At 31.8% G+C, this 12,661-nt stretch overlaps 1 protein-coding gene across 1 annotated transcript; it reads left to right on the top strand.

The window, feature by feature from the left end:
- The first annotated feature begins 495 nt into the window (after nt 1–495).
- LOC143075505 (uncharacterized) lies at nt 496–8,705 on the top strand. Its single transcript, XM_076250939.1, has 2 exons — nt 496–529; nt 7,583–8,705. The coding sequence occupies exon 2, from the start codon at nt 7,628–7,630 to the stop codon at nt 8,648–8,650; it is 1,023 nt and encodes a 340-aa protein (XP_076107054.1). The 5' UTR covers nt 496–529; nt 7,583–7,627; the 3' UTR covers nt 8,651–8,705.
- The last annotated feature ends 3,956 nt before the right edge of the window (nt 8,706–12,661 follow it).

The raw sequence follows: 12,661 nt of genomic DNA on the forward strand, positions 1-12,661 counted from the left end.
TATGAGGAAAGTGAGCTTTGAGACAACTCATATCAGCTTGTGTTTTGATAATCAGGAATTTCATTTAATAAAAAAAACATTATATGTTTAATTCCAAGCTGTGAAAGTATATAACAACAATCAAAATGTAATAATATGATTAAACAAGTTGATTAGTTAATAATCAACCAATAATCACACAATCAAAGGAATGTATTAATTTGATCACACAATCAAAGGAATATCGTATATTAATTAGCAGGGTATTAAGGTAATTAAGACCATTTATATTAGTATCTTAATAAAAAAAAAAAACGTATTTTTGTCCAAGTTTTCATTAAAATCCAGTATAAAATTACAGTAATTCAACTTTTTTTTTATTAGTTTTAGAAAGAAAAAACACCACAAAATTTTTTGTTTAATGGTACGACTTTTAGTTGGTACGAGTTAACTTTTTTGGTACGAGTTAACATGGTACGAGTTTCCGTTGGTACGAGTTAACTTGCTTCCGTTTCTTTCCCTTGACTTATATTCTCCCTTCAAAAGCAAAGTAAGATATTTTGTTTTGTTACATCTTCTGACATCGGACTCGGACTTCTCTTGAACTGAATTTTAATGTGCGTATTGTTATGCGCTTACTTCTCTACACTGACTAGAGGTATAGGGTGAGGGTTAAGGCAATAACAATCAAAACCAAGGAGTAAACAAAGGTAATTCGTAAACAAAGTCAAAGACTCGTGCAACCAAACAAAAGACATTTATGATTTACAAATTACATCAACAGTTATAAATAACAAGAACATACTTACCTGTACAGTTGGAAAAGTTTTAATACCTGGCATCCACTAGATATAATATGAGGCAGGCATTACCTGTGAATGGGGACGAAGTCTGTAATTTTTTATTTTTTTTAATTCAAACATGTTGATAAAAGAAACGGAAATACCGTAACGTTTCCGATGTTGGTTCTGTTGTTAGGGGTTTAGTTGTGACGTTGTTTAAATTATGACGTCATATTCAATGTAAACAAAAGAAACACTTCCATCAGGTAACGTTTTTTTTCAAATCAAACAATTATTAAAAATGAAATTGTTTTGAGTTCCAATCTTATATTTTACTAGACTGATACATATAATTTTCTTTTCAAAGTCTCATGCAAACAAGACAGATTTCTGCGCAAATGCGGGGAAAACCGGAACAGGAACTAGATCTGAAAAAAAAAGTTAACGATTTTGAGTTCATTAGTAGAATGAAAAATTAGGGAAATTTTCCCGATTTTTTTTTTTTTTTTTTTTTTATTAATTTTTCTACCGTAATTGGGGACTTCGTCCCCATATAAAAGTTAAATGCATTTAATGTTACAGAAAGATAAACATGATAAAATCTCTTTTCGATTTTGATGGGCATTTTTTTCTTTCATGGATAAGGTTAGGTGTGGTACAACTCTGAGATGCTCCCTCATGTAAACTCTGGATTGTATTGTATTGATTGTCCCTAATTGACATGAGGTAGCAATACACAGTTAGAAGTTTAGTTTCGCATTATGGACCCTGTGAATTTTTTAAATATGAAAGTTTTTGTACAATAAAATTGCTTTTTGTTGAGCCTTCGACTTTAGTCGAAAAAGCGAGACTAAGCGATCCTACATTCCGTCGGCGGCGGCGGCAGCGTCCACAAATATTCACTCTGTGGTTAAAGTTTTTGAAATTTTAATAACTTTCTTAAACTATACTGAATTTCTACCAAACTTGGACAGAAGCTTGTTTATGATCATAAGAAAGTATCCAGAAGTAAATTTTGTAAAAATAAAATTCCATTTTTTCCGTATTTTACTTATAAATGGACTTAGTTTTTCTGCGAGGAAACATTACATTCACTCTGTGGTTAAAGTTTTTAACTATCCTTGATTTGTACCAAACTTGGACAGAAGCTTGTTTATGATCATAAGATAGTATCAAGAAGAAAATTTTGTAGAAATAAATTTCCACTTTTCCGTATTTTACTTATAAATGGACTTAGTTTTTCTGCGAGGAAACATTACATTCACTCTGTGGTTAATTTTTTAAAATTTAATAACTTTCATAAACTATCCTTGATTTGTACCAAACTTGGACAGAAGCTTGTTTATGATCATAAGATAGTATCAAGAAGAAAATTTTGTAAAAATAAATTTCCACTTTTCCGTATTTTACTTATACATGTTATAAATGGACTTAGTTTTTTTGCCAGAAACAAAACATTCACTCTGTGGTTTAAGTTTTTAAATTTTTATAATTTTCTTAAACTATCCTGGATTTCTATCAAACTTAGACAAAAGCTTGTTTCTGATCATAAGATATTATTCAGAAGTAAATTTTGTAAAAAAAAAATTCACTTTTTCCGTATTTTACTTATAAATGGACCTAGTTTTTAACATGTTTTATAGGCCATTTATATGATTGACAGTCCGTATTTTCCTATCCGTACCGTCCATAGGTCCATAAATTATTGTAGTGTTTATCAACAAAGATTTTGCGCTCGATCTTTTCAATTCAATTTTATGGAAAAACGAGCAGAAATGCATATGATTTTTTTTGGACCACTTGAAAGATATAAACCTATGGATTCAGGAAAGGTATCACTGTAATTGATTGAAATTTTGCTTTAGACCAAATTTTGGAGACTTTTGTGACATGTTCACCCCCCTTTTTTGCTATATTTTGTATCAAAGAAATGCAGATTGTTGCCATGGTTACACCCAAAAGGGATTATATTTCACCCTTATATTATACATGTATAAATATATATGACCATTAGAAATCAAATCTATGGAAGATTCTCTTTCTATAAGTATATACCGGTACATGCATAACACACATATAAAGCCTTCTTTGTTAGACAAAAGGGGAAAGAGGGTGTTTAAAAATTATGAGTGTCAATTTTAAGTTTTTTTCCTAACTGTGTATTGCTACCTGAACAATAGGTATCTTCACACCTATAGGCATGTATAGGTGATTTACTTTAAAGAGTTTATCTAAGCATGCTGAGTGGACAGTATCACAGTAATTCAGGTGTTTGTTTATTTTTACACCTTCTGCAGAAAGGAAAAATATGCCCATCAAAAACCAGAAAAGATTTTATCTTTCTTAAACACAAAATGCATTAACTTATTTATGTATCTAGTGGATGCTAGGCCTTAAAACTTTCCAAACAGCACAGGTAAGTCTGTTCACAGAGTGAATTTTGAGGTGAAAATACGGCCATATTTGTCCATTTGTTATGATGAACCTTTACACCACAGCATTTTTGCGCCTGTCCCAAATTAGGAGACTCTGGCCTTTGTTAGTCTTATATGATTTTTAATTTTAGTTTCTTATGGAGTTTAGTATGACGTCCATTATCACTTAACTAGCTACATGTATATATATATAGGCATCAAATATAGGAAAGGTGTACTGACATAAGTGGTCTCTAAACACATTAACTCCAAATGGAGCTTTCGTTAGTAGAAGCCATATTAACAATGTATATCAGTGAGAAAATTGTAAAAGCATAAAAATATAGTATATATATATACCAATACACATAATTAACAGCGCCTGGTGATGTTTCATAGCCTGACCAGTTTCGGCCCAAAAAGGACCTTCATCAGAGGCAGAATGATAGATTAATGTTTGCACCCTATTTATATAGATATGGTAACCGGTGGTTCAGATTTAACAAATGTTTAACCGGCGGTTCAGAGTTAACCAGCCAATCAAAGTTATCCAGTGGATAAATATGTATCTGGTTGATATCTAAACAAGTTCATTTATCCTTTCAGTGAAAAATCCAAGTGGGATTTTCCATGGTTACAGTTATCTATATTTAGCTTAGGCCAAACAAAAAAGTATGTGTGGTTCCAGTTACATCTGAAAATAAGTTAGGATAGGTACTAAGGTAGGTAGGGTAGGGATTTTTTTAAAATTTTTATGTTTTTTTTTTACATTGAGTCTATGGGAGCAACATTCTGACTTTAACAGTGCTTAATGAAAATGACAATAAAATCTTTAGGGTAGGCTATTTTCAAGCAGAAAAAGTAGGGAAGGTAGGGTTACTGGAACCACACATATATTTTTATTTGGCCTAATGTTCATGTTACAGTAAACTTTTTGACATGTTCCGGTAAACATTTTGATATTATACAGTAAACATGTGACCTGAGGTCCTATCCCTAGTAAAGTAGTTCATGGTTAAAGTACTCACAACTATCTTGAGGTCCTATCCCTAGTAAAGTAGTTCATGGTTAAAGTACTCACAACTATCTTGAGTCCTATCCCTAGTAAAGTAGTTCATGGTTAAAGTACTCACAAATATCTTGAGGTCCTATCCCTAGTAAAGAAGTTCATGGTTAAAGTACTCACAACTATCTTGAGGTCCTATCCCTAGTAAAGTATTTCATGGTTAAAGTACTCACAACTATCTTGAGGTCCTATCCCTGGTAAAGTATTTCATGGTTAAAGTACTCACAACTATCTTGAGGTCCTATCCCTGGTAAAGTAGTTCATGGTTAAAGTACTCACAACTATCTTGAGGTCCTATCCCTAGTAAAGTAGTTCATGGTTAAAGTACTCACAACTATCTTGAGGTCCTATCCCTAGTAAAGTAGTTCATGGTTAAAGTACTCACATCTATCTTGAGGTCCTATCCCTAGAAAAGTAGTTCATGGTTAAAGTACTCACATCTATCTTGAGGTCCTATCCCTAGTAAAGTAGTTCATGGTTAAAGTACTCACATCTATCTTGAGGTCCTATCCCTAGTAAAGTAGTTCATGGTTAAAGTACTCACATCTATCTTGAGGTCCTATCGATCCCTAGTAAAGTATTTCATGGTTAAAGTACTCACATCTATCTTGAGGTCCTATCCCTAGTAAAGTAGTTCATGGTTAAAGTACTCACAACTATCTTGAGGTCCTATCCCTAGTAAAGTAGTTCATGGTTAAAGTACTCACAACTATCTTGAGGTCCTATCCCTAGTAAAGTAGTTCATGGTTAAAGTACTCACATCTATCTTGAGGTCCTATCCCTAGTAAAGAAGTTCATGGTTAAAGTACTCACATCTATCTTGAGGTCCTATCCCTAGTAAAGTAGTTCATGGTTAAAGTACTCACATCTATCTTGAGGTCCTATCCCTAGTAAAGTAGTTCATGGTTAAAGAACTCACATCTATCTTGAGCTCCTATCCCTAGTAAAGTATTTCATGGTTAAAGTACTCACATCTATCTTGAGGTCCTATCCCTAGTAAAGTAGTTCATGGTTAAAGTACTCACATCTATCTTGAGGTCCTATCCCTAGTAAAGTAGTTCATGGTTAAAGTACTCACATCGATCTTGAGGTCCTATCCCTAGTAAAGTAGTTCATGGTTAAAGTACTCACATCTATCTTGAGGTCCTATCCCTAGTAAAGTAGTTCATGGTTAAAGTACTCACATCTATCTTGAGGTCCTATCCCTAGTAAAGTAGTTCATGGTTAAAGTACTCACAACTATCTTGAGTCCTATCCCTAGTAAAGTAGTTCATGGTTAAAGTACTCACAACTATCTTGAGGTCCTATCCCTAGTAAAGAAGTTCATGGTTAAAGTACTCACAACTATCTTGAGGTCCTATCCCTAGTAAAGTATTTCATGGTTAAAGTACTCACAACTATCTTGAGGTCCTATCCCTAGTAAAGTATTTCATGGTTAAAGTACTCCCAACTATCTTGAGGTCATATCCCTGGTAAAGTAGTTCATGGTTAAAGTACTCACAACTATCTTGAGGTCCTATCCCTAGTAAAGTAGTTCATGGTTAAAGTACTCACAACTATCTTGAGGTCCTATCCCTAGTAAAGTAGTTCATGGTTAAAGTACTCACATCTATCTTGAGGTCCTATCCCTAGTAAAGTAGTTCATGGTTAAAGTATTCACATCTATCTTGAGGTCCTATCCCTAGTAAAGTAGTTCATGGTTAAAGTACTCACATCTATCTTGAGGTCCTATCCCTAGTAAAGTATTTCATGGTTAAAGTACTCACATCTATCTTGAGGTCCTATCCCTAGTAAAGTAGTTCATGGTTAAAGTACTCACATCTGTCTGAGGTCCTATCCCTAGTAAAGTAGTTCATGGTTAAAGTACTCACATCTATCTTGAGGTCCTATCCCTAGTAAAGTAGTTCATGGTTAAAGTACTCACATCTATCTTGAGGTCCTATCCCTAGTAAAGTAGTTCATGGTTAAAGTACTCACAACTATCTTGAGGTCCTATCCCTAGTAAAGTAGTTCATGGTTAAAGTACTCACAACTATCTTGAGGTCCTATCCCTAGTAAAGTAGTTCATGGTTAAAGTACTCACATCTATCTTGAGGTCCTATCCCTAGTAAAGTAGTTCATGGTTAAAGAACTCACATCTATCTTGAGGTCCTATCCCTAGTAAAGTATTTCATGGTTAAAGTACTCACATCTATCTTGAGGTCCTATCCCTAGTAAAGTAGTTCATGGTTAAAGTACTCACAACTATCTTGAGTATTCACATCTATCTTGAGGTCATATCCCTAGTAAAGTAGTTCATGGTTAAAGTACTCACAACTATCTTGAGGTCCTATCCCTAGTAAAGTAGTTCATGGTTAAAGTACTCACAACTATCTTGAGGTCCTATCCCTAGTAAAGTATTTCATGGCTAAAGTACTCACAACTATCTTAAGGTCCTATCCCTAGTAAAGTATTTCATGGTTAAAGTACTCACAACTATCTTGAGGTCCTATCCCTAGTAAAGTATTTCATGGTTAAAGTACTCACAACTATCTTAAGGTCCTATCCCTAGTAAAGTATTTCATGGTTAAAGTACTCACAACTATCTTGAGGTCCTATCCCTAGTAAAGTATTTCATGGTTAAAGTACTCACATTCATTAGCAGTGTTGTTGTTTATCAAATTGTCGTTTTTGATTTTATATGTAGACTGTTTAAATACTATAGATAAGAATATGTGGCATGCATGGCAATAAGACAACTCTCAATCAAAGTTACAATGCATAAAAAGTTTACAATCATAGGTTAGAGTACGGCCTTCAACACCATGAACTCAGAGCTTGTAAATCATGTTGACATTTACCAACATTGTTTTCCTTATGCATTTTATGAACAAAGAAGATGTGAGGTATACTTCAATGAGACAGAAAATCATTTACAATTCTTGTAGATGTCGTATATAGCATATATATATAGTATGGGATAAGTGCATGTTACTGATATGAAAAGTGTTAATATTTTTTGTTTTGTTTTACAATATTTTTAAAACATGTTTAATGAAATAAGAAATCTACGAGATCAATAAATATATGACATATATGATATGAAAATATAAACATTATAGTAAAAAAAAATGTTTTTCTTAAAAAAAAAGTTGATTGGATGGAACAAACATTTGCTGATATATAATGCCTTAGATATATATATAATAAATAATAGTATGGGATAAGAATTACCCAAACATACAGATGCGTAAATTCCAAAAATTTCAAAATAAATATGTTATATGCCATTTGTGTCAATTTACAGAACGGTATCAAAAGAGTTATCTTGTTTATATGTCTCTATTTTTTTTTCTTTACAGAGTCGTATAAGAACGCTCATACTTGAGATAAACCTTATCAATAAGATGTTAGAGGGAGGAGAGGATTTAGTCATACTCAATGGTACTCTACAGAGACAAATAAACACACATGCTGGTAAAACACATAAATGTGATGTTTGTGCTACAGAATTTAGTCAAAGTTGTCACTTAAAGGGACACTTGAGAACACATACTGGTGAAAAACCTCATAAATGTGATGTTTGTTTTAGAGAATTTAGTCATAGAAGTAACGTAACGAAACATATGAGAACACATACTGGTGAAACACCTTATAAATGTGATGTCTGTGCTAAAGAATTTGGTCAAAGTGGTCACTTAAAGAGACACTTGAGAACACATACCGGTGAAAAACCTTATAAATCATATAAATGTGATATTTGTGCTAAAGCATTTAGTCAAAGTGGTGACTTAAAGAGACATGCAAGAACACATACTGGTGAAAAACCTCATAAATGTGATGTATGTTTTAGAGAATTTAGTCAAAGTAGTAACTTAAAGAAACATATGAGAACACATACTGGTGAAACACCTTATAAATGCGATGTCTGTGCTAGTGAATTTTCTGAAGGTTCTCACCTAAAGGCACACATGAGTAAACATACTGGACATAACACTCATGGCTGTGATTTATGTGGTAAACAGTTTAGTTATCTTAGTTATTTGCAGAGTCATATGAGAACACATACCGGTTATAAACCTCATGAGTGTGATATATGTGGTAAAGCGTTTAGTCAGCATTCTAATTTAAAGGGTCACATGAGAACACATACAAGTTATAAACCTTATAACTGTGATATATGTGGTAAAGAATTTCATGCGAAATGTAATTTACAGATTCACATGAGAATACATACAGGTGATAAACCTTATAACTGTGATATATGTGGTAAAGGATTTAGTGAGCAAGGTAATATCCAGACTCACATGAGAACACATACAGGTGATAAACCTTATGAATGTTGTGAATGTGGGAAGAGGTTAAGTACGTTTGCTTGTTTACAGAGACACATGAGAATACATGAATCAGACAATAAACCTCATGACTGATTTATGTAGTTAATATGATCCTTCTTAAAAAAATCATTAGAAATAAGGCAGGGTACTCTTACAGTGAGTTGCTTATAGGTGTTACTGTAAAAGTTTACCTATAGCTCAACCTGTTTTTAAAATTGACAACACAATAGGGACATTTAAATTGACTAGTTGGTATTGTTAGATTTAAATCTACCTTGATGCTACCTGTAAAGATTTTTATTCACCTAACCCAAAGTTTCAGCATGCTTTTTTCCTGAACTTTTTCTTACCTAGGATTATTCTATTAAAAAATTGATAGGGAAGAAAATAGTTTTGGTTTTCATTGTTTTAAATCCCTGATATATATAATTTATCTATTTTTTACCTAAAATTCTAAATCAGTAAAAGATTAAATTAAATATGTATTACTATGTTTGAAAATTAAACTGTTTTTACACACTAAATGCTTCATTAAAATTCTAACCCTTATATACAGTATTGTCCAGCTGCCAGTGAAACAAGAAATAGCTGTTCAGGTGTTTACAGTTTAAATTTTCAGATGGATATGTTGTTCATTTCTTCACATGTCCCTTCAAGATTTTCATTTTGGATTATTATTTGCAATGTTTGAAATCTTTTGGTGTCATTGTGCATACAATATTGGATTTATTTTATTTGAATTCACTTCTTAGATTTTTTATAGCAATTTTGCTTCTTTTAAACAATGTGATGTGTTTTTTTCAAGATTTTATTGTCATGAAGGACATCAAGGAGGAAATAATTCATTCAAACTGTTTTGTGGGGCTTACATATGATGTTGTACATGTAAAATTCGAAAATAAGTTTGGAGTATACCTTGCTGTGTTTTTCTTTGAAATCTATTATAATATTAGTGGGACTTTTGTGCATTAAATGCTGTGTTTGCTCAAGGAAATTCAAATTTTCATACGATGGGATTTAGTTATGTTAAAGATTAAAAAATTACAAAATTGGAATTCAAGTAGGAGATATAGTGTGAGTTCATCCAACATGTTTCTGTGGCTTTAAATGTGATTTTAAAAACATTCATTATTAATTTGGGATCTATTACAAACTTAAGATGATTTACCATTTAAATGGGATCTTGGAAATGAAATAAAATGTTGAATTAATGCAGTGGATATAGTCTAATCTAGTGATAAAGTGAAAAATGAAAGTAAAATATTCTAAAATATTCCTAACATGGGGAAATGTTTTAAGTGAATGTGAAATTGGAAATAGTCATTATAAAATTCTGGATCAAATATTGTTTGCTTTGGAAATTTATAATAGGAAATGAAATAAAATGTTTACTGTGGATATAGAAAAATCAAGTGATATATAGTAAAAATATAAATAAAATATTACAAAATATTTGTAAAGTGAGGATAACTATTTGGAATATAGTAATGGAAATGATAAAAAAAAATTACAAGATTCTGAATTATGTATAGATTCTGCACCTGTTAAATTAGGATGTATATCATGGGAAGTTAATCAGAATTTATACTATGGATTTAGAAAAAAATCTAGTGAAGTAGTGAAAAATGAATAAAATTGGGAATTATTTAAAAACTTTGGAATTCTGGATGAGATGTCAAATATCAGTGTAAAAAAATAAATGAAATTGTTTATTCAAATATGATTTTGATGTTTCATAAAGTGAGTGAAATATTACGACTGGATTATTTAGGGTATTAAACACTGTTAGTAGTGGCTATGCAAACATTAAGATGAAATGTAGTGCATTTTAGGTCATGCAATTTTAAATAAACTGCAAGAAAATAACATATATGATATAGTCATTCTTGTTTGGCTTGATAACTCCTAATATTTTGAATGACAGTAAAATAAAAATCTCTCAATAGAATAATCCTAGGTAAGAAAAAGTTCAGGAAAAAAGCATGCTGAAACTTTGGGTTAGGTGAATAAAAGTTTTTACAGGTAGCATCAAGGTAGATTTAAATCTAACAATACCAACTGGTCAATTTAAATGTCCCTATTGTATTGTCAATTTTAAAAACAGGTTGAGCTATAGGTAAACTTTTACAGTAACACCTATAAGCAACTCACTGTTTTGTAATAGCTTGTTTGTTTGTATATATTGTAAAGCTGTTTTTATACAACTGCCAAAAAAAATTTCGATCGTATTATGGTATGATGTCGTTGTCTGCAACGTCGTCATCTGAAGACACATTTGGTTTCTGGACAATAACTTAAGTTTAAGTGAATAAATCTCTATGAAATTTAACAAGATGGTTCAATACCACAAAGGGAATTGGGATTGATTTTGGGGAGGATGGTTCCATCTATTCAGGAAAAAGGGGCCCAAAAGGGGCCTTAAACAAGCATTTTTCGTCGAGCTTGTGACTTTTGTCGCAGAAAAAAGTCGCAGAAACCTTGACATATGGATAGTGATCTGTCCAATGTCCTTGACCTCATTTTCATGGTTCAATGACTACTATTTTTTGTAATGTTAAATTCTCCCTTATTATAAGTAATAGGATAACTATATTTGGTATATGCGTACATTGCAAGGTTCTTATACCCGTCAGACAGTTTTCACTTGACCTTGACCCCATTTCATGGATCAGTGAACAAGGTTAAGTTTTGGTGGTCAAGTCTATATCTCAGATACTTATCATACTATAAGCAATAGGTCTAGTATATTTGGTGTATGGAAGCACTGTATGGTGTACAGGTCCAACTGGCAGGTGTCATCTGACCTTGACCTCATATTCATGGTTCAGTGGTTATAGTTAAGTTTTTGTGTTTTGGTCTGTTTTTCTTATACTATATGCAATAGGTCTACTTCATTTGGTGTATGTAATGATTTTAAGGTGTGTACATGTCATGCTGGTAGGTGTCCTCTGACCTTGACCTCATTTTCATGGTTCAGTGGTTATAGTTAAGTTTTGAGTTTTGGTCTTTTTTCTAATACTATATGCAATAGGTCAACAATATTTGATGTATGGAAATATTATGATCTTAGTATGTCAGTCGCACAGGTTTTATTTGACCTTGACCTCATTTTCACAGTTCATTGCTCAGTGCTAAGTTTTTATGTTTTTATACGACTGCAAAAATTGAAAAAATTTTGGTCGTAAATTGATATGACGTTGGCGTCGTTGTCATCGTCCGAAGACATTTGGTTTTCGCACTATATAAACTTGAGTAAAAGTAAATAGAAATCTATGAAATTTAAACACAAGGTTTATGACCATAAAAGGAAGGTTATAATTGATTGTGGGAATTTTGGTCCCAACAGTTTAAGAATTAGGGTCCAAAAGGGTCCAAAATTAAACTTAGTTTGATTTCATCAAAAAATGAACTAATGGGGTTCTTTGATATGCCAAATCTAACTGTGTATTGAGATCTTTAATATTTGGTCCTGGTTATCAAATTGGTCTACATTGAGGTCTAAAGGGTCTAAAATTGAACATTATTTAATCTCATCAAAAATTGACCTCTTGGGGTTCTATGATATGCTGAATCTAACCAAGTATTTCAATTTTGGATATTGGACCATAATAGGTACATCAACCAAAAATAAACCAAGCCCTGAGACTTCCAGTTAAACAGCATAGGAAAATTGTGTTTTTTGATTTGACAATTTCATATTTGTGCTAAAACACTTGATGTTGAATAAAAAACTATATATTGTATTGTTAATATGACAATTATGACAATGTTGAATGCATTAATGTTTTAACTGTAATAATTATTATCTTATTTACCATCAGATTAAAATTATATACATTGTAGTTTAATAAATATTATAATTTATCTATTAGTATTATTAAATTATAACACATATCATTTTCTTTTCTTATGAAACTGTTTCAAAAATTGCTGTTGCTTCAGAAAATAATTTTAAATATTACATTTATTTTTCATGCTATGTTTAGAAAAACTTTGATGGCAAGTGTAATAAATGTAATAAGAACTTTATTATCTGATGACACATCAATAATTTTATCATGACAGGAAAATCTAATACTGAAAGAGACAATATCCTATTTCTGC

Source organism: Mytilus galloprovincialis, chromosome 5 (genome assembly GCF_965363235.1).
Source record: "Mytilus galloprovincialis chromosome 5, xbMytGall1.hap1.1, whole genome shotgun sequence".
Taxonomy (NCBI): domain Eukaryota; kingdom Metazoa; phylum Mollusca; class Bivalvia; order Mytilida; family Mytilidae; genus Mytilus; species Mytilus galloprovincialis.